The sequence below is a fragment of the Cetorhinus maximus genome, chromosome 2, assembly GCF_964194155.1.
Source record: "Cetorhinus maximus chromosome 2, sCetMax3.hap1.1, whole genome shotgun sequence".
Lineage (NCBI taxonomy): Eukaryota > Metazoa > Chordata > Chondrichthyes > Lamniformes > Cetorhinidae > Cetorhinus > Cetorhinus maximus.
This window is the reverse complement of record NC_135880.1, coordinates 77,107,204-77,129,494: the sequence shown is the minus strand read 5'-3', so window position 1 is coordinate 77,129,494 and position 22,291 is coordinate 77,107,204. Positions and strand designations below refer to the sequence as shown.

The window sequence follows — 22,291 nt, the reverse complement described above, 5'->3', positions numbered from 1 at the left end:
TGGAGGAACTCAAGGCAGAGCATTTTCCTGCAGACGTAGAAATATAGGTCAGTCTCACTCTCCAAAAGCTCACTTTATTACCTTAAGATCATGAAAAACAGCAGTCGGCCAGTCAGCCCTTCTAGCCTGCTCCGTCAGTCAATGAGATCATGGCTGATCTGATTGTGGCCTTAACTCCACTTTCCTGCCTGCGCCCCATTAACCTTGACTCCCTTGTTGATCAAAAAGCTGAATATATTCAAGGCTGAGTTAGACAATGACCCAGCCTCCACTGCTCTCGGAGGAAGAGAATTCCAAAGCATACGAGTCTTGACAGAAGAAATTCCTTCTCATCGCCATCTTAAATGGGAGACCCCTTATTTTGAAATGGTGGCCCCTCGTTCTAGATTCCCCCACAAGGGGGAACATCCTCTCAGCATCTATCCTGTCAATCCCTCTGTAGATCGCAAATAGTTGAGGCCCCTGCATTGAGCCCTGTGGCATTCCACTCATTACAGTTTGCCAACCTGAAAATGACCCATCTATTCCAACTCTCTGCTCCCTGTTAGTTAGCTAATCCTCTATCCATGCTAGCATATCACCACCCCAGCGCCATAAGCTCTTATCTTATGTGTAACCTTATCAAATACTTTTTGGAAATCCAAATGCACCACATCTACTGATTCCCCTTTATCCACCCTGTTTGTTACATCCTTGAAAATCAAATTTGTCAAACACTACTTACTTTTTACTAAATCATGCTGACTCTGATTGTACTACGATTTCATAAATTTCCTGCTACTTCCTTAATAATGAATTCTAGCATTTTCCCAATGACAGATGTCAGGCTAACTGGCCTATTGCTTCCTGCTTTCGGTTTACATCTTTTTTTGAATAGAGATATTACATAAGAACTAGGAGCAGGATTAGGCAATTCAGCCCCTCGAGGCTGCCCCACAATTCATTACTATCATGGCTGATCTCATTTCGGCCTCAACTCCAATTTCCCGCCCTCTCTCCATAACCTTTCAACCCATTACTAATTAAAAATCTGTCTATCTCCTCTTTAAATTTAGTCAGCGTCCCGGCATCCACTGCATTCTGAGGTAGTGAATTCCACAGATTCACGACCCTTTGAGAAAAGTAATTCCTCCTCATCTCTGATTTAAATCTACCACCCTTTAGCCTAAAACTATGGCCTCTCGTTCTAGAATGCCCCACAAGGGGAAACATCCGCTCCACGTCTGCTTTGTCTATCCCCTTTAGCATCTTATATACCTCAATTAGATTTCCTCTCATCTTTCTAAACTCTAGCGAGTATAGGCCTTAACTGCTCAATCTCTCCTCATAAGACAAGCCCCGCATCTCTGGAATCAATCTAGTGAACATCCTCTGAACCGCCTCAAGTGCAACTACATCCTTCCTCAAGTAAAGGGACCAAAACTATGCACAGTACTCCAGGTGCGGTCTCACCAATGCCTTATACAGTTGCAACAACATTATTTTTATTTTTATACTCTATTCCTTCAGCAATAAATGCCAAAATTCCATTTGCCTTCCTTATTACCTGCTGTACCTGCATACTAACTTTCAGCGAATCATGCACGAGGACACCCAGATCCCTCTGCACTGAAGCATTCTGAAGTTTCTCTCCATTTAAATAATAAGTCGCCTTTTTATTCTTCCGACCAAAATGGATAACCTCACACTTATCCACATTAAACTCCATCTGCCAAATTTTGGCCCATTCACCTATCCTGTCCATGTCCATTTGTAAATTTCTTATTTCTTCATTGCAACTTACTTTCCCACCTATTTTGGTGTCATCTGCAAATTTAGCTGTAATACCTTCTATCCCTGAATCCAAGTCATTAATATAGATTGTAAATAGTTGGGGCCCAAGGACCAAACCCTGTGGCACCCCACTAGTTACAGATATTGCATTTGTTGTTTTCCAATCTGTTGAGACCTTCTCCAGAATTTAGGGAATTTTGAAAGATTACAACCAATACATCCTCTGCCTTTGCAGCCACTTCTTTTAAGACCCTAGGGTGCAGGCCATCAGATCCAGGGGACTTATCAGCCTTTAGTCTCATTAGTTTTCCCAGTACTTTTTTTCTTTACTGATTGCAACTGTTTTAGGCCCCTTCCCTCCCTTTTGCCCCCTGCTTTTCTCCTATTCTTTGGGTGTTTTTTGTGTCTTCTATTGTGAAGACAAATGCAAAATATTTGTTCGAATTCTCTGCCATTTCCTTGCTTTCCATTAATTCCCCGCCATTTCCTTGCTTTCCATTAATTCCCCAAGCTCATCTTCTAAGGAACCAACATTCACTAGCCACTCTTTTTTTAATATAGAGTTGTAGAAGTTTTTTGCTGTGTTTCATTTCTTTTGCTAGTTTTCTCTCATACTCTTAATTCTCACTCTTTATTATTTTTTAGGCACGTCTGATGGTTTCTAACATTTTCCAAATCTTCTGGCCTACCACTAATCATCATAGCAATGCACGTCTTTTTTTTCAATTTGATACCATCCTTAACTTCCTTAGTTAGCCATGGATGGAGCATCCTACTCAGAGTCTTTCTCAATGGAATATCAATTGTGCCTGTGCTGCCATCTCTAATCTTCGCTTATTAATTAGCTATACTTTATATCAAAAACTAATCAATCACTTGAAGTCTAGTATTAATTTACAAATGGGTTAGTCGGTTTGAAGTTTAAAAATAAGAATAATTCATTACTAATTATGTACAGCAAATACTAATGTCATGTAAATCAAATTTCATTTTTTAGAACCCACAGCTTAAGGTGAATTAGAATTTTTCTTTTGCATAGTATTTTGTTTCCAGAATAGATCAACAAATGGATAATATTCAGAATTTAATTTTCAATTAAGTATTAATAGATATGGGGGAGGTTTTGTGACACAATGAGCAGTGTCCCTGCCCCTGAGCCAGAAGCTCTGGTTTCGAGTCCCATTTCAGGACTTGATGGCCGTGGAAGGTGTGCTCGTAATGTGACCGGACAGGTTGATTATCAACCTATAAATCCTTTCAATACGCCAATGATGGGCAATAAGAGTGGGAGAGTCTCCTGGTCAGCCATGCTTGATGTGGAGTGGCATCCCTGAAGCTATAGCCTCTGGCAACAGGCTAGCAACTGTTCCAGGAAAGACTAGCTCCAGAAACAGACATAAGTATGTGCTTCGTCCGCTTCATACATCTCTGGGTGTGAGAAGAGAATGAAGATGATAATGATGATGGCTAGGTACAATTGTGAAAATATTTTCGAGTACTATATTTCTTAATTATCAAAGGTGATGAGATCTTTTCCCCCCAAATGCCTAGCAACTGAATGGTATAAAAACTTGAATATGATAGTGCATTGGATTTTAAAATTAAATATACTGTTGATACGAGACTGCTACCATTAATGCTACCAAGCTTTCAAGGTCAAGTGAGGCCACAAAAAGCAGGCTTTTGCTTGCTGCACCTCTGGAGCTCTCCCCATGAGAAAGTACCACATAGTGCTGCGTAATTGGCTGAGTGATGACGGATGATGGAAGAATTCTGCCAGCATCCTCCCCCCCCACCAAATCCATCATTTTAACAGAATTTTTGAGGCAAAAGACTAGAGGAACCCCATTTCAGACCCATGGTTTGCCAATTTCACTCTATTTCCCATAACTTGTAAGCATCTCTTTTAGCCGGCATTTGAGAATTTGAGCCAAAACCTCAATTTGTGTCATTTCCAATAGGCTGTGGGCTCAGTAGGGTTGAGTTCATCAGTTCTGCTTTTATTTGAAGCAGTTCAACATAATGTTCTAATCTATGCTCTTGCTGACTGAGAGATATTGTGTTTCAACTGTAATTGAGATTCTCAACATCTCTAATTGGGAAGCCAACTTGGTTCTTTCAGTTTACTCACTTTTATAGTAATGCATGTTCCAATCATTTGAAAATTATGTACACAATATCATTACAGCAAATAAATTAAGATTTAACTATGAGTATCTAAATATTTGTAGATCAGTTGTTTAGTCCTATTTACTGGTACTACACTAACTTCTTGATTAACCATATAACTGTATGGTAAATAACTGTTTTTAAAAAGACCCATAAAAATTCAAACCGTTCAGGAAACATAAGTTGTAACAGTCAGCAAACACATTACAGGAAAGCAAGCGGTGCTATTTCAGCAAGTGAAATTAGAAGCAACATGACAAAATATTGATAGAATTAATAACATTCAAATTAATGCCAGAATTCCAGTTGTTAGAGATGAGGTAATTTTTCATCTCTTTCTGTAAGTTATTGTCCTGTAATTTTGCTGGTTACAATATAAAAGTTATTTGAATGTATTCAACTATTGAATACATTCATCCTACTGCTAGATGAGTTAATTTGGTTGATTTCTGCCAGAATTCTTTTTGACACCAAGCTTGATTCAAATATAATCCTTACTATGATCTTTTTCTTCTTCCCTTCATATGTAGGGTACAACTGTAATGATTGCCAATTAACATTACATAAAGCACCATTTTGTAGATATTTTCAAAAAGACAAGAGTAAGGAGTACAACATGCATGTGTTAATGAAAACAGCTAAACATACTGATAAAGCAGCCAAAGCATTGTTAAAATTGACATATTAGAAAAAATGCAGTGTAGCAACCTGTAGTCTGGAATCTTCGGTTACCTTGGTACCCAGGTGACTTGTCAGTCTTCGAGGAACTGAGTAGGAATTACTACAGCTCATCACACTAGCAGCATCTTGTTCAACCCTTGTTCCTGAACCCTAAAAACCATCAGATAGAATTAGAAGTATTAGCCTTGTCAATTAAAAAGTATTGTTTCTGAAATGCTATGAAATTTTCCAGTGTTGCATCATTCATTGCTTTTCTGGAACGTTATCAGCATTTTTCGAAAGTGGCAAGTTGGGAGTAATTTTCCAATTTAGCCTCCAATGGGACAGCACATTATTGGCACACATACAGAGGGAGTGAGCTCAGAAACGTTTCTCAATGTGCAGACACCATTATCACCATTGGCAATATCAGTCCTAAGAAGCAAATTATTGTAGGCCTGCAGCCACTAATTTTTGCAATTTGGTATTTTTGCATTTTAATTCTGCTTTGATTTTGATTTTAAGAAAACCTGTATTAAGCCTGTATTGAATATTTAAAGTTATTTTATATACCTTGATTTAAAACCAAGTGTGCTTGTGCTTTGATTAAGTCAAACAATTAGTCAATAGTAATTAGTAGTGATATTATTAACTGTAGACTTGTTAATCCCAGGGCAGAAATTTTTGCTCAGTGGGCAGGCACACGCCCAACCCGCTCAAGTGTGAAATGACGCGTGTTGACGTTGGCCGAGCGTGCTGATGTCAACATGCAGTTGCACGATAGTTCAGTTGGCAGGGCAATTAAAAGGCCTGTTAAGGCCGTTAAGTAATCAATTAACTTAAATTTTTCGCTGCCCATCCAGCCTAACGGTTGGCAGGCAGGCAAAAAGGCCAAGCGGTCTTGCAATGTTTTGGAAACCTCACCCATGGGCGGGCTGAGGTTTCCAAAAGCAAATAAAAATAAAATAAAAACTTTAATTTTTCATTAATAACATGTCCCTGCTCATGTTAGAGTCACATGAAGGAACATGTTTCATTACTTTTTATTTACAAATTTTTTTTCCATATCTCTTCATCTCCCTGAGGCAGTTCTGTGCCTCAGGAAGATTATGAAGCACTCACTTGCGTGCATGCGTGAAGTTCGCACTCGGCCTGTTTGCCCCCCCACCACCAGCCCACCACACAGGCAGCTCTCAGCACTGCCACTTGCGTTTCACACTGGGCAGGCCTTAACTGGCCTGCCAGCATGAAATCACAGTCTGGTACCAATAGCGGGCGGCGGTCGGCTTCCTGACTATCCCTGCCGAGCCCGCCCGCCAAGGGCAAAATTCTGCCCCCAGACTCAGTTTCTCATGCCTGCCATTCACAGCTGGTATTTCATCTACATCATTGTTTTCCCTTTTCAAACAAGACTTACTGAAATAAAGTTGTCTTTGTTTAGCAGAAGTCATTTTTCTTACTGCATTTGATGACCCTTGAACTACAAGCCAGGACAACGGATAACCTTGCATGTGGGGTGGTCAACTATGGTGTGAAATCAGCAGATGGGGTTTGATTGACGGACACACAACCTGATTAATGGCAGACACCATTATAAACAACTTGAATATTGTGAAGTCTGCAAAGTCTTGCAGTGCCTGTGAGGACAATTCGATAAACACTCATATTTACTTGTCTTGAGGAAGTCTGCATAGAAGCCTCGAAAAACTGGAATGGAGCCAGAAATTAGACTTAAAGAAGCACAGCCTTTAACATTCAGGGCTGCAGAGAGAGTGAATTAGTCAACCACTCAAGACTACAGGAGGAAGGGCTGTCAACGGAGTGACTGACTAGAGCATCCACCCCCATGCAAGATTAGTTGGAGACTCAGTGATGTATGAACCAAGGGGAATTTAACCATTTTGGGAGCTGTCTTGAACAAACAAATTTGGTGTTATTTTACCATCTTAGGGAGCTGTCGTAAACAGACTAATTTGGGGTTAACCTTTGTAATCATAGAAAGTTTATGGCACAGAAAGAGGTCACTTGGCCCATTGTGTCCGTATTAGACGAAAAACAAGCCATCCAGCCTAATCCCACTTCCCAGCATTTGGTCCGCAGCCCTGCAGGTTACAGCACATGAGGTGCAGATCTAGATACTTTTGAAATAAGTTGAGGGTTTCTGCCTCTACAACTCTTTCAGACAGAGTTCCAGACCCCTAGAACCCTCTGGGTGAAAAAATATTTCCTCATCTTCCCTCTAATCTTTCTACCAATCACTTTAAATCTATGCCCCCCAGTCACTGACCTCTCTGCTAAAGTAAATAGGGCCTTCCCATCAACTCTATTCAGGCCCCTCACAATTTTGTACATCTCAATCATCTCCCCTCAGCTTCTTCTGTTCCAAGGAGAACAACCCCTGGCTATCCAATCATTCCCAATAGTTGCAATTTTTCAGTCCTGGCAACATCCTTGTAAATCTCCTCTGTACCCTCTCTAATGCAATTACATCCTTCCTGTAATGAGGTGACCAGAACTGTACACAGTACTCAAGTTGTGGTCTAACTAATGTTTTATATAGTTCTAGCGTAACCTGCTCTAATATTCTATGCTTCAGCTCATAAATGACAGGATTCCATATGCCCTCTTAATCACCTTATCAACCTGTCCTGCTACCTTAAGGGACCTGTCGGCATTCACTCCAAGATCTCTCACTTCCTCTGCACTTCTCAATATCCTCCCATTTATTGCGTAATCCTTTGCCTTGTTTGACCTCCCCAAATGCATCACCTCATGCTTCTCTGGGTTGGATTCCATTTGCCACTTTTTTGCCTACCTGACCAGTAATACTGTATGTACTTGTATGTATTTATAATGTAGTATATATGCAAAGTTGCTTTTCTTCCTTTCTTTCAATATATAATTTCTTTTTTTCTTCCTTTCTTTTTAATAGAGTTGTCTTTCTTTCAGTTAATCACTAATTATTGTTTAATAGTTGTCTAATAAATATTGTTGTTTTCATACATTGCTTGGTATTGAGTCACTCATTCCTGTTCGTCCAGAGTATGGCTTTAAACCTGAGTGAGACTCCACAAGGGACGCTCACGCCCTTTCATTATTCATAGGATTCCTTGAAGCAGAAAGCACAGCTTTGCATCTGGCTCCCTGCTGACCTGCAATTAGCAGTTCTGGAAGAACATTACCCAGGTATCTACCTGCCTGTGATTACACATGGGAGGGTTTTGGTAGCTGGGTGTAGTCTGCCTCTGGTACAGCCCAAACATCACTCTGTTGCTCCTCCTATAGAGCTTCTGCCAAAATGGGAAGTATAGAGGAGATTCCCATTGGCAGGCTCATTATCCCAATATCTTCAGATGTATCCAAAATATGTAGCGCCCAAACATTCTGATACAAAACTTCTTGATCAATTAAATTGAAACAGAAAAGAAAAAAGCTCAAAAGTAATCTCAAAATTCAGCTACAGAAGCTAGTAGGGTTTTTTAAGCATGCACTTCTGTAGCTAACATAACACAGCAGTTCTTGAATGCCATTTTCTATGGGTGGGTGCTAGACTGGTGAAAATGTCAGAAATTTGTAAGGACATGGCAATAAGATCAGTGAACTAATTTTATTATAATTAATTACAAACTGGAAAGTGCTTCTATGCTGGTACAAAACTAAAAACTAAAACCGTAATTGATTGTAATTGAGTTGAAATCTGTGGAAATCCTCCATCATTTTTCTGATCAGTTATGTCTTTTAATTGGGTGTAGCTGATTGTAAAATCTACTCCACTAGTGTTTTTATTCCAACTTTTTAGTTTTCTTGTCAAAATGCCTTCAACCAAGAGACTGGGAATACCTTATGCTATAACCTTCTTCCTACTTTCCATCAATACTGCTTCATAAATAGCTGACATGAGGTCTACAATGCAAGAGCACTGTGCTATATCTGTGTATTGAGATTAAGTCACAATTATAAAATATGCTACTACATCAGTGCTGACAAAGCTGAATCAACAAAAGCCAGTATAGCAATGAATTTGAGCCCTTTGAACATTATCATGAATTTTAATATAATTAACTACCAAACTGGCAGGTGCTCCTGCTTTCAATGTATAATTTGTGAGCATTTTAAAACTTATGGGCTAAATAAACAAAGATTTATTAAACAAAAGCAGTTTTTGCTATTTCTTTATTAATCAAACGATTGTATAAAGGAAGGGAGACTAGCAACAGATGAAGCTTAATGCAAATAAGTGTGAAGTCATTCATTTTAGGAGGGAAAATAAAAAAATGGTATTAAACATTCAATGGAAAGGCACTGAAGGGGATGGATGAACAGACATAACTATGGGGCTCCATACATAATTCTCTGAAAATTGAAGTGCGGTTGGTTAAAACCATGATAGGATCAACAGAAACTTTGATTTTCTAAACAGAGCAATAAAGCGATAAGTAGTAGGGACACAGAAGCAAGAGGAAGCCATTTAGCCTCTCACATCTATTCCGACATTCAATGAGTTTGTGGCAGATCTGTGACCAAACTCCACATAACTGCCTTTGCTCTATATCTCTTAATGCCTTTGGTTACCAAAAATCTATCAATCTCAAATTTAAAATTATCAGCATCAACTGCCATTTTTGGGGAGAGTTCCAAGCTTCCACCACTCTTTGCTTGTAGAAGTGTTTCCTAACTTCATTCCCAAAACATCTGGTTGTGATTTTTAAACTAGATTTCCTAATCCTAACCCTAGATTCCCCAACCAGTGAAAATAGTTTCTATTCACCTACCCTATCAGTCTCCCTAAATATCTTAAAAACTTTGATCAAATCATCCCTTAACATACCAAATTCTAATGAACACAACTTAGTTTGTGTAAAAAAGCAAAAAGCTGCAGATATTGGAAGTTTTTTTATTCATTCATGGGATGTGGCATCGCTGGATAAGGCAGCATTTATTGCCCATCCCTAATTGCCCTTGAAAAGGTGGTGGTGAGCTGCCTTCTTGAACCACTGCAGTCCTTGTGGCGTACATACACCCAAGGTGCTGTTAGGGAGGGAGTTCAGGATTTTGACCGAGCAACAGTGAAGGAACAGTGATATATTTGCAAGTCAGGATGGTGTGTGGCTTAGAGGGGTTCCAGGTGATGGTCTACCCATGTATTTGTTGCCCTTGACCTTCTAGATGGAAGCAGTCGTGGGTTTGGAAGGTGCTGTCTAAGGAGCATTGGCGGGTTCCTGCAGTGCAACCTGTAGATGGTACACACTGCTGCCACTGTGCATCGGTGGTGGATGCCAATCAAATGGGCTGCTTTGTCTTGGATGGTGTCGAGCTTCTGTGTTGTTGGAGCTGCACTCATCCATGCAAGTCTGAAATAAAAACAGAAAATGCTGTAAATACTTAACAGATCAGGCAGTATCTCTGGACTCTGTTCCTTCTGCCACAGATGCTGCCTGACCTGCTGTGTATTTCCAGTATTTTTTGTTTTTATTCCTAGTTTGCTCCTCATTTGGTAAATCTATGCTGCACTGCCTCCAAGACCAATTTGTCCTTCCTAAGGTGTAATGTCCAGCACAGAACACAGTACTCCAGAGATGTGGTCCATCCAGGGCTTTGAGCATCTGAAAAATGACTTCTACCCACCTTCCTTGGAATCCAGCCCTCTAAATATAAAGCCCCAAACTCCACAGGTTTTTTGATTTTTTTTTGACATTTTCATGATCAGGATGAAGCTATTTAAAAAGCAAAATAAATTTAAACATAATTAACAGTTGTTTAGTTTAAATCCACATTAACAGGTTGGGAGAATGGTAACACAGTGTTAATATTACTGGACTAGTAACCCAGAGGCCTGGACTTCCAGAGAAGTGAGTTCAAATCCTACCATGGCAGCTGGTGGAATTTAAATTTAATTAGTTAATAAAATCTGGAATAAAAAGCCAGTTTCAGTAATGGTGGCCTTGAAACTATTTGGATTGTTGTAAAAAACTAATGTCTAAGGAACTCCGCCGTCTTGGGTGGCTTGAGGGGCCCAATGGCCTACTCCTGCTCCTATTTCTTATGTTCTTATGTCATGACCTGGTCTGGCCTACTAGACCCACAATGATATGGTTGACTCTTATCTGCCCTCTGAATTGGCCTAGAAACCCTTTCAGTTGTATCAGAATAGCTACAGGGAAGTCAAAGGAAAATTAAATTGGAGGGACCAGCTGGCATTGACCTAGGCCCCAGAAACAACAAAGACACACCTTGCCAGTTGACCCACTGCAAAGGACTCCTCACAAACATCTGGAGACTTGTGCCAAAATTGGGAGAGCTGTCCCACAGATGTTCATGAGGACATTGCAACAGGAATAGCTTGAGATAGTATACCATCTATAAAATGAACTGCAACAACTTGTCTAGGCTCCTTCAATAGCACCAGCCAAAACCGCTCATTCTACCACCCAGAAAAACAAGGGCAGCAGACACTTAAGAACACTACCATCTGCAAGTTCCTCTCCAAGTCACACACCATTCTGCCTTGGAAATATATCACCGCTCCATTGCTGTCACTGGGTCAAAATCCTAGAACTCCCTCCCCAACAACATAATGGGTATACTTGCACCACATGGATGACAGTGGTTCAAGACAGCAGCTCAAGTGCAATTAGAGATCAGCAATAAATGCTGGCCTTGCAAGTGACAGTCGAATTTCACAAATGAATTCAAAAAAAGACTTACTTTAAATGCTCAATTTATACATTTAAATTAATTATACAGTTTCTGGCGAATCCCCCATTCGCACTCAGATCTTGTGGTAGCTCTTGTAACCTGTAAACTAATAAGTGCAGGTTATGGGTTCATGTTGCTGGTAAACTTGATCTGATTATTTCCTTTGGTGATTATACTTATTTTTCTATAGCAATTTACAGAAAAAAACTGAATAAAAATAGGCAATTTCAAAACGTGCAGCAGCTCAGGCATTTACAATGTGATTAGAACAGGCACAGGAGTAGGCCAGTCAGTTTATCAACCCTACTTCAGCATTCACTTAGATTATAACTAATCGGTACCTCCATTCCATCAACCTATTGCTATTGTTCCATATGCTTTGATAGCTATGCCTAACAAAAATCAATTGATTTCAGTCTTAAAGTTTCAAATGTCTTAACCCTACAGTGCTCCCAAATTTTGATCCTGAATGGCCTAGCTCTAATTTTATGTTTCCTCGTGCTTGATTGCCCCACTGGAGGAAATAGTTTCTCTATAGCTATCCTATCAAATGCTTATAACATTTTTAACACCTCAATTGGATAGTCCTTCAATTTTCCATACTCAAGGGAATACAATTCAAGCTTATCCAACCTATCCTCATAATTTAACACTCTTAAGACCTAGTATCATTCTGGTGAATCAGTGCTGGATCCACTCCAAAGCCAATATATCCTTTCCAAGGTGCAGTGCCCAGAATTGAACGAGTACTCCAGGTGGGGTCTGATTAAGGCCCTATACAGATAAAGCAAAACCTCCTCCACTTTGTATTTCAGCCTTTTTGAGATAAAGGCCAATGCACTATTAGCCTTTTTATTACTTTTTCTATCTGTCTACTAGTTTTTAATTATTTGTGTAATTGGACTCCCTCTTTTTTGCTCCTCTACAGTTCCTGGTTTTTGCTATTTAAAAAGTAGTCCAATTTATCTTTCTTTGGTCCAAAGTGGAGAACATCACATATGCCCTCCACCTGCCATAGTTTTGCCCAGTCAATTAGGATTTTCAGAAAAGAATGTTGCTTTGTGTTACCAGTGAATGTTAAGTTGTCCAATGTAAAATATTACTTTTATATCAATTTTACTGGCTTGATAAAGTTATTGTAGTAACTGAAAAATAGTTCTGGAATGTCAAGCCGATCGACATACCTAAATCAGATCTTTCTTCTAAAATCAGTTGTGCTAATTAGATGAATGTACAGGAAAAAAAGTTACTTTGAAAGATGTGCTTCTAGCACTATTTGTCATCACAGAATATTTTGTAACGGGTGACATTTGATTGTGACAGAAATATTGTAGAATCATACAGCAAAGGAGGAAGCCAATTCAGCCTATCGTGCTGGTTCACAGAAAGAGCTATCCCATTTCCCCATAGCCCTGTCTTTTCTTTTCAAGTGTATATCCAATGCCCTTTTGAAAGTTATTACTGAATCAACTTCCATCAGCCTTTCAGACAGTGAATTGAGATCATAACAGTTTGCTGCGCAAATAGATTCTCCCCACTGGTTCTTTTGCCAATTTTTAAAACGTGTGTTCTCTGGTTATCGACTCAACCGCCAGCGGAAACAGCTCCTTCTGGTTTACTCAGCTGAAACCCTGCATAATTTTGAACACCTCTAATAAACCTCCCTTAACTTTCTCTACTCGGCAGGGAACAATGTCTTCTGAACTTTCTTCAAGGCTTAAGGGTGACGCTCACAATTAGGCACAATTAACTGCCATTTCTAAAGGTTTTGTGCAACGTCTTTGCTTATACTCTATGCTTCTATTCATAAAGCCAAGAATGCCATATGCTTTGATTGCAGCTTGTCCTGCCAATGATTTGCAGATGTAAAGCCCCACGTTACTCTGTTCTTGAACTCCTTTTTAAAATTGTACCATGAATTCATATTGCCTCTCATTTCTCATCCCAAAATTATCATTTCACACTGCTTTGTGTGATCATCTGCTGTATGTCTGCCCATTTCACCAGTCAGTTTGCTTCCATTTGAAGTTTGTTGCTATTCTCCTCACTGTTTACTATATTTCCAAGATTTGTCTCATGTGCAAACTTTGAAATTGTGTCCCTAACTGCAAGTTTATCAAAAAGTGTGGTAGTTCCAATACCAGCTTCTGCGGGACACCATTCAGCCAGAAAAACAACCACTACTTTTACTCAACTGCATATCCATGCTGCCACTGAGACTTTAATTCCATGGGCTACAATTTTGCTAACAAGTCCATTGTGAGGTACTTCATTAAACGCCTTTTCAAAGAGCTGATGAATAACGTGTAGACTGGTAAATACCTAGTGGAAACAATAGCTGAAATAGCTTTCTGCTGGTCTCCCATCTTGCACCCCCAATGTACTTGAGTTCATCCAAAATTCTGATGCTCATAGCCTAACTTGCACCAAGTCCCGTTCCCCCTTCACCCTTGCGTTTGCTGACCTTTGCCAGCTCTAGGTCAAGCAATGCTTTGATTGTAAAATTCTCATTCTCGGCCAGGGATACAGCCCTCCTCCAGCCCTGGCCTCTTGCACATCGAATTTTATCATTTCATCATTGGAAGCCATGCCTTCAGCTGCCTAGGTCCTAAGTTCTGGAATTCGCTTTCTAATCCAATTTGTCTCTTCACCTGTCTCTCCTACTTTAAGAATTTCCTTGAAACCTATCTCTTTGACCAAGCTTTTGGTCAGTTTTCCAAATATCTCAAGTGGCTTGCTGTCAAATTTTAAGTGATAATGTTCATGTGAAGCACCTTGGACCATTTTACTATGCTATAAGCAATATATAAATTAAGTTGTTGTAATTATTCAGGTTTTTAAATTCATTCATGGGATGTGGGCATTGTTGGTTAGGCCAGCATTTCTTGCCCATTCCTAATTGCCCGTCAGAAGGTGGTGATGAGCTGCTTTCTTGAACCACTGCAGTCCATGTGTTGTAGGTACACCCACAATGCTGTCAGGGAGGGAGTTCCAGGATCTTGACCCAGAGACAATGAAGGAACAGTGATATATTTCCAAGTCAGGATGGTGAGTGGCTTGGAATGCAACTTCCAGGTGGTGGTGTTTCCATCTATCTGTTGCCCTTGCCCTTCTAGATGGTAGCGGTCGTGGGTTTGGAAGGTGCTATCTAAGGAGTCTTGGTGAGTTTCTGCAGTGCATCTTGTAGATGGTACACACTGCTGCCACTGTGCATTGGTGGTGGAGGGAGTGAATGTTTGTGGATGGAGTGCCAATCAAGCAGGCTGATTTGTCCTGAACGGTGTCGAGCTTCCTGAGTGTTGTTGGAGCTGCACTCATCCAGGCAAGTGGAGAGTATTTCATCACGTTCATGACTTGTGCCTTGTAGATAGCGGACCGGCTTTGGGGATGCAGGAGGTGAGTTACTCGCCACAGGATTCCTAGGCTCTGACCTGCTCTTGTAGCCACAGTATTTATATGGCTAGTCCAATTCAGTTTCTGGTCAAGAGTGACTCCCAGGATGTTGATAGTGGGGGATTCAGTGATGGTAATGCCATTGAACATCATGGGGTAATGGTTAGGTTCTCTCTTGTTGGAGATGGTCATTGCCTGGCACTTATGTGGCATGAATGTTACTTGCCACTTGTCAGCCCAAGCCTGGATATTGTCCAGGTCTTGCTGCTTTTGGACATGGACTGCTTCCGTATCTGAGTCGCCGCAAATGGTGCTGAATATTGTGCAATCATCAGCAAACATCCCCACTTCAGACCTTATGATGGAAGAAAGGTCATTGAACTAGCAGCTGAAGATGGTTGGGCCGAGGAAACTACCCTGAGGAACTCCTGCAGTGATATCCTGGAACTGAGATGATTGACCTCCAACGATCACAACCATCTTCCTTTGTGCTAGGTATACCCCCTGATCCTTACTGACTCCAGTTTTACTCAGGCTCCTTGATGTCACGCTCGGTCAAAAGCTGCCTTGATGTCAAGGACAGTCGCTCTCACCTCACCTCTGGAGTTCAGCTCTTTCACTATGTCTGACCCAAGGCTGTAATGAGGTCAGAAGCTAAGTGATCCTGAAGGAACCCAAACTGAGTGTCAGTGAAGTTATTGCTAAGCAAGTGTTGCTTGATAGCACTGTTGATGACCCCTTCCATCACTTTACTGATGATCAAGAGTAGACTGATGTGGCAGTAACTGGCTGTATTGGATTCTTCCTGCTTTTTGTGCACAGGGCATGTCTGGACAATTTTCCACTTGCCAGGTAGATGCCAGTGCTGTAGCGGTAGTGGAATAACCTGGCTTGGTGCGCGGCACATTCTGCAGCACAAGTCTATTGCTGGAACAACGTCAGGGCCCATAGCCTTTGCAGTATCCAGTACCTTCAGCCGTTTCTTGATATCACATGGAGTGAATCGAATTGGCTGAAGATTGGTATCTAATTTGCTGGGGACCTCCGGAAGAGGCTAAGATGTATCATTCACTTGGCACTTCTGGCTGAAGATTGTTGGAAATGCTTCAATCTTATCTTTTGCACTGATGTGCTGGGTTTCCCTTCATTGAGGATGGGGATATTTGTGGAGCCTCCTCTTCCTGTTAGTTGTTTAATTGTCCATCACCATTCATGACCGGATGTGGCAGAACTGCAGAGCTAGATGTGATCCGCTGGTTGTGTCATCACTTAACTCTGTCTATCGCATGCTGCTTGCACTGTTTGGCACACCAGTCCTGAGTTGTAGCTTCACCAGGTTGACATCTCATTTTTAGCTATGTCTGGTGCTGCTCCTGGCATGCCCTCCTGCACTCTTCATTGAACCAGGGTTGATTCGCAGGCTTGGTGATAATTGTAGAGGGGGATATGCCAGGCCATGAGGTTACAGACTGGAGTTGAGTACAATTCTGCTGTTGCTAATGGCCCACAGCGCTTCATGGATGCCCAGTCTTGAGCTGCTAGATCTGTTTGAAATCAATCCCACTTAGCACGATGGTAGTGCCACACAACACAATGGAGGGTATCCTCAATGCGAAGACAGGGCTTTGTCTCCACAAGGATTGTGCAGTGGTCACTCCTGCCGATACTGACATGGACAGATGCATCTGTGGCAGGCCGTTTGGTGAGGATAAGGTCAGGTATGTTTTTCCCCTCTTTTTGGTTCTCCTCACAACTGCCGCAGGCCCAGTCTAGCAGCTATGTCCTTTAGGACTTGGCCAGCTCAGTCAATAGTGGTGCTACCCAGCCACTCTTGGTGATGGACATTGAAGTACCCCATCCAGAGTATATTTTGCATCCTTGCCATCCTCAGTGCTTCCTCAAGTGGTGTTCAACATGGAGGAGTACTGATTCATTAGCTGAGAATGGATGGTGTAATTCTTTTGATTAAGTCACAACAGACTTAGCTGTCTACCACCAAATCTAGCTTCACCACATCAAGTTCTACTGGGGCTTGCTCTCCTCTAGCAAAACAGCTCATTACTTTTTGAGCCTGCAAAGTATAAATGTCAACAAGTTAATTTTATCAATTACCTACCATCTCCTTTAACCCATCTTCTTTGACCATTTGACCCTCACCTCTAACATGGGTGAGGAAATCATACTTCGTCATCAAAATAGAGACCATCTGTTCAGCTGTTTTCTGCTACACTCCTCCCTTCCCTGGTCCACTAAGTTATTATCCCATCAGCCCTATCTGAGACTTTAAATATCTCCATATCTCACATCTCCCTTTCCAAACTGATTTTATTTTTCAGACCTACTGCTTATACCTTTGTCAACATTCCCACTAAACTCCTGATCACCTACTTTCCCTTCCTGACCCCCACTTTATCCAATTTTCCAAAGGTTTCCCTCTGCTCTGTTCTCAACCTTAATCCGATACAATTCTAAAATTGGTTATTTATGAATTTAGTTCAGGAAGTTTTTCGTAAATTACATTTTATTCCTATATGTATTATCATTAAATAGACTTCAGCTGCATGTAATTTTGGATGGATTTTGGTAACATTGTACTTAAACAGAGAGATGCAATGTGCTGGACACCGATCCATAGAGGCTTTGATTACATAGTGCAGCAAATAACCTACTTATTCAACCAACAATGGAAGTTTCCTTTAATTTTGCTTGGTTGCTACTAATATATTTTCCAATCCTAAAACTTTAAATAACCTGATCAATTTGAGAGAGATGCTGCAGAATAGATTATCTATATTATTCAGCAGGAAAACATACATTTAGTCATCATTTTGATTTGACTGTTCATTTTAGATAATAAAGCAAATCACTTGCAGATATGGGCACATGAATAACAAGCTTTGGCTAGGTTATAGAAGATCTAGTTAATAAAGCATTGGCTTAGTTCTCTATTTATATTATTTCTCAGTTTGAGTATAAAGCTAAATTAATTAGATATAATGCTCCTATTTCACATTCCTATAGGATTTCACTTCATTTTATAATGCAAATCAATTTTCCTTCTGCATTCCCTTTTTCATTTACAAGGTTAAAAGGTTCTTCGGCCTATGTTTTATGAATATGAGGACAAAACGGTATTTCGATAGTCCATATAAGGTGCTTATGCTAAAACAGTGATTAGAGAAAGTTAATCCAAAAATCAAACACAACTGTATATACTTTAATGTTCATCAAGCTATCATCCTTAATCCTTATCAGTATTGCTGCATTACATCTAATCAAATGGAATTAGAACTATATTATCAGTGCATTATGGAATATTTGAAAACACAAAAAAAAACAATATTTTTCTCTGAAATGTTATTCAACAATATTATGGAAAATATAGTTACTTGAATGAAAAACCACTTTAATGTGCAGAGGACTAAGCTAAATTGTCAAGGCCATTTTGAGAGAGAGAGAGAGAGAGAGGGAGGGGAAGAAAAATACATATGCACACCCTGTGACAAGAAATCCACCAAGCTATATGTGTTGCTGCAACGCATCCTCATGATCCTCTTAACTGGTACAAAATCAAAAATCTCTTTACCTGCCCACTCCCTGTAGTACCCATGCAGGCTTCTGTTGTTTCCTGACAATCACTCGGTCGTTCTGCATCATGTGACGCTGTCTGTTCATGTTTAGTTTGCGATGACTTCTGTTTAAAGAATAGCCTTGGCGTTAAATTTAGAATATACAATTATGATAAATTTTTATGCCTTCCTTGCTTCCATGCTGCATCTCTGCAATGTAACTGTGCTCACTGCTTTACTCCTGAATCTCTAGCTGAAGAGATTAGCAGCAAGCACCGCCCTGCTCAGTGACATGACTTGATGAAAGCACTGCACGTCCACTGAGATCTAACAGTGTGTCACAATACACAGACACAAAGGAGGTGCTTGGAAAGCTATAGTCTTTTTCTGACTGTGATGTTAAAATGACAGGATGTAAGAAGTCCTCTGGGGGTGGATAGGAATGCGCGAAGCAGTTCTGAGAGCATTTGGTCACATGACAAACATTCTAAAAATCTATGGTCAATACGATCCTACTCATTGAATAGCTCATTTAATAGAATAAAAATACGAAATAGCCTCAGGGCAGGCAGAAGCATTCTTTCTATTTAGTGCACCCATTTTAGACAGCTTGTCATTAAAATAAGTGTTCTTAAAATCTTCTTTGGGAGCAGTCATCTATTAGGAGCACTACTTATGCCTAAAGTATCAAAAATACTACAAATTAAAATGAAAAATATATGCAATATCACAGTTAAAAACATTCACTACTGACTGTAGCAGCCATGGCTTAGCGGTAACATTCTCACCTGATTCATAAGCCTCATTTCAGAGACTTGAGTACATACCTTAGGCTTACACTTCAGTGGAGTACCAAGAGAGTGCTCCAGTGTCGGGAGCCCAAATGCCCTCTCAGGTGGATGTCAAAGATGACAACAGTGCCTACACCTCAAAATGTACTTCACTGATTGTAAAAGATGCTATATAAATGTAGCTTTCTTTTTTTATTGAATCTGAAATAAATTTGAATATTTAATAGATGGATTACCAAGTCCAAAAACCCATTCAGGTACCTGATGCTAACAAAGGGGATTCTTGTGGTTTTACAGCTGCACCGTGCATGATAGAAATGTGACCATCTGAGTAAATCAGACATGCTATATTTCTATAAAAAGAAAATGCTTATGAAACATAGAAATAATGAAAGCAAGCCATTATAGTTGGCAGAAAAAAATGCTGTCTTGGCTACACTTTTAAAAGTATGCTAGTCCAAGAGGCAATTGCATTATTTTAATTCTTTCAAGTAGTGTTAATTGTCTGGTGCTGTTGGGCTTCAGTGCTCCCCGAAAAATATAGTCACTTAGTTTCCGTTAGTTAACGTGCTTTTAAACATCGCATTGGTTTATCTGATTGATATTGGTCATGTCATAAATGAAATCTGAAAAAAAAAATCACAATCGGAAAATTTACTTTTGTTTCCTGCTGTGGCTAAAATAGGTTCTTAATTTTAGTCTTATTCTGAACCAGCATCATTGCAGGAAATTTATCTGTAAGGTCCTTTAGCCTGGGGGTACTGCATTATAACGAGGCGATGTGCGTTTAGACATAGGAATCGATAAATGGGCATACAAAAGCTGCGAAATTCAAACAGTGTAGTTATGTACTTAACACATCCACACAAGTTTCCTTGATCTTTTACACTGGGTGTTTACATCCTGATTATGAGTCTCTAAACATAAATACATAGGAAATTTTACCCCATACAGATTATTCCCTGAATTATTTATGGTGTGCCTACTCTCTAAAGGAACCAGATAATGTAACGGTATTTGCTCAAAAAAAATAGCATTATTTCATACAGATGATGAGAGTACTTCTGAACATTCATCTTTAATAAAATACAATACTTAGAGGGAACTCCAGCCTGTCTTCCAAATTTTTCTCCACCTTTCCTCTCCTGAAGACTGGGTTTCCAACTAAGCTGCATTTCCATAAGCACCTGCAACTCTCCAATACCTAGCTCTGAGGGCCATGGTTCATGTGCAACCAGAGATTGTGAAATTTGGCAGACTATTTGATTGTGGGAACCTTAAAGATCAATCCAAGTCTGTCCTCACCCAGGATTTGTAAATGTGCACTGTGCACATTCTGGAAGAGTCAGCAGAAACTATACTAAAGCTTCAATTTTTTCTGCTCTTTACCCCAGTGGCACCATCCTGATTGAATCAGCTTATACAGTGCTTTTCCTCCCCTCAGGTCACTCTTTGTTTGAAGAAGTTCCTGACATCGTCCAAATTTGCCTTAACCAAGCTTGACCCCAATTTCCACCATCATGGTTTAGCTTTGCAGATCTAATTTGAGTAAAAAGAAATCCCTACATTGTTTAGCGAACCAAAAAACAAAATTAACTATCAAACATTGCCATTTTGTTAGCATTTTTAAAATATTGAGGTCTGTAAACTAAAATGCATTTGACAAAGTTCTATATAGAGGCTACAAATTAGTCTCAAGATGGTGCAGGTTAAAGGTAATCCCCAGTAGCATTTAGGAAACTGTTAAGAGTTACAAATCGCAGCTGTCATTCAGTAGTTGTATAGTATCTCCCAAAGATAAAAATTAACTGCATTCCTGCTGAAATGCACAAAATATTTTATTTCCCTCAAACATGTTAGTTTCAGAACAAAATGTAATTGGATTATTAAATAGGTAGTTTGATGCAAAAAAAATGTTTAAAAATCAAGTCATCCTGAAGCCTTGTAGTTTGGTGCTGCTGCCCCAACTGACAATGAGCAACTATACAAGCTAAAGTTCCAACTTATTCATAGAAAGAAAACTGCCTTATTCCAAGTTTTGACTTAAAAAGCGAGCAATGCAATCAGAATAAATTCATAATTCCAATGCTAAATAACAGACTATAAAAGACATACTGACCTCAGTTTCTGTTGCCTGGGACTGTAAGTGCTGTCGCAAACGAAGCATATCCTTCTCTATTTGCTGAATTCGTACTACTCTCATCTGCATTAGGATGAACTGAAGTTAGAAAAAGAAACTTTCTTGCCTAGCCAGTTAAAGCTGCACTGCTACAATACTTATATTTTTTGCACATCTTATGTTCTTGATTGGATGAAAAACTGTTTATAGAACTGTCTCTTTACTCTGTACAGAAGAAGAAAAAGTTGCAACAGAATTAAGAGTTTGAAATCTATGACTATTTTATCATAAAACATATTTTGAAATTCACGCACCCAATACCAACTCCCTTTGCTTTTCAAAAAGGTTGACAATTTATCTTGAGGTTTTAATTTAAAATGATACTCCAGTGACTAAATGAAACAGGAAATAACAAACTATTTTGCTCAACTCCTATAAAATTCACAGATTTGTTATTTTTGAGCATGGTTATTTTCTCAAGTTATTTCATGTTTTAATTATTCTATACGAAGACATCATAATATTCTTTAAAATTGCACAATTTTGATACTACCTGAGCTCGCTTCTCCATATCCTGGCACGTTCCCAGTTGTTCTTCCATTGCAGATCGAATTTGCCGTGCTTCAAACTCTAATTGTCTTCTAGTCATGTCTGTCTGCAGAGAAAACTGTCCAAAGATGGCCAAATCAATAGAATTAAAGTTTCCATAATACAAGGAGACAATGGAACTGGCTTCACCCATCCCATCTTCGAAATTTACTGCTGGGTGTTGCACACATCCTTTTCTCTTCTGCCTTCATCTTGTTTTAACAACTTTTCACCTTTCTTAAAATCTTCAGCAATAAAAGCTTCAGCGATTGCAGACTCACCCTCAGAATGCTCTCTCTAAAGCCTGCCTACATCTTCTATTCAACAGTCTCTTCAGAACCTATATTTAATTAAGCCGCATGCACAATGCTACCATTTCTCCCATCTGGTAATTTTCACCTTGAGTTGTTTTATTAACCTAAAAGTGCCAGAGATGAACATTTTGCTGCTATGTAGTGCCCTTGGTCACAAAGTAATAATGCTAAAGAAGTTCAGGCTAATAATATTATACCAATCCTAGCAGCCACTTCTTA

At 39.7% G+C, this 22,291-nt stretch overlaps 1 protein-coding gene across 4 annotated transcripts in view; it reads right to left on the bottom strand.

Annotated features, from left to right (window-relative positions):
- The window catches only part of apc (APC regulator of WNT signaling pathway), a 269,901-nt gene that overhangs the window by 34,546 nt on the left and 213,064 nt on the right, over positions 1 to 22,291 (bottom strand). For 3 of the 4 annotated variants that reach the window (XM_078566296.1, XM_078566314.1, XM_078566310.1), the window contains 4 exons: positions 21,724 to 21,837; positions 21,171 to 21,254; positions 18,278 to 18,385; positions 4,651 to 4,773 (listed from right to left, as the gene is read on the bottom strand). In XM_078566296.1, the coding sequence (XP_078422422.1) occupies positions 4,651 to 4,773; positions 18,278 to 18,385; positions 21,171 to 21,254; positions 21,724 to 21,837 (429 nt within the window). The remainder of the gene's footprint in view (positions 1 to 4,650; positions 4,774 to 18,277; positions 18,386 to 21,170; positions 21,255 to 21,723; positions 21,838 to 22,291) is intronic. The other variant, XM_078566303.1, reaches the window with a different exon arrangement.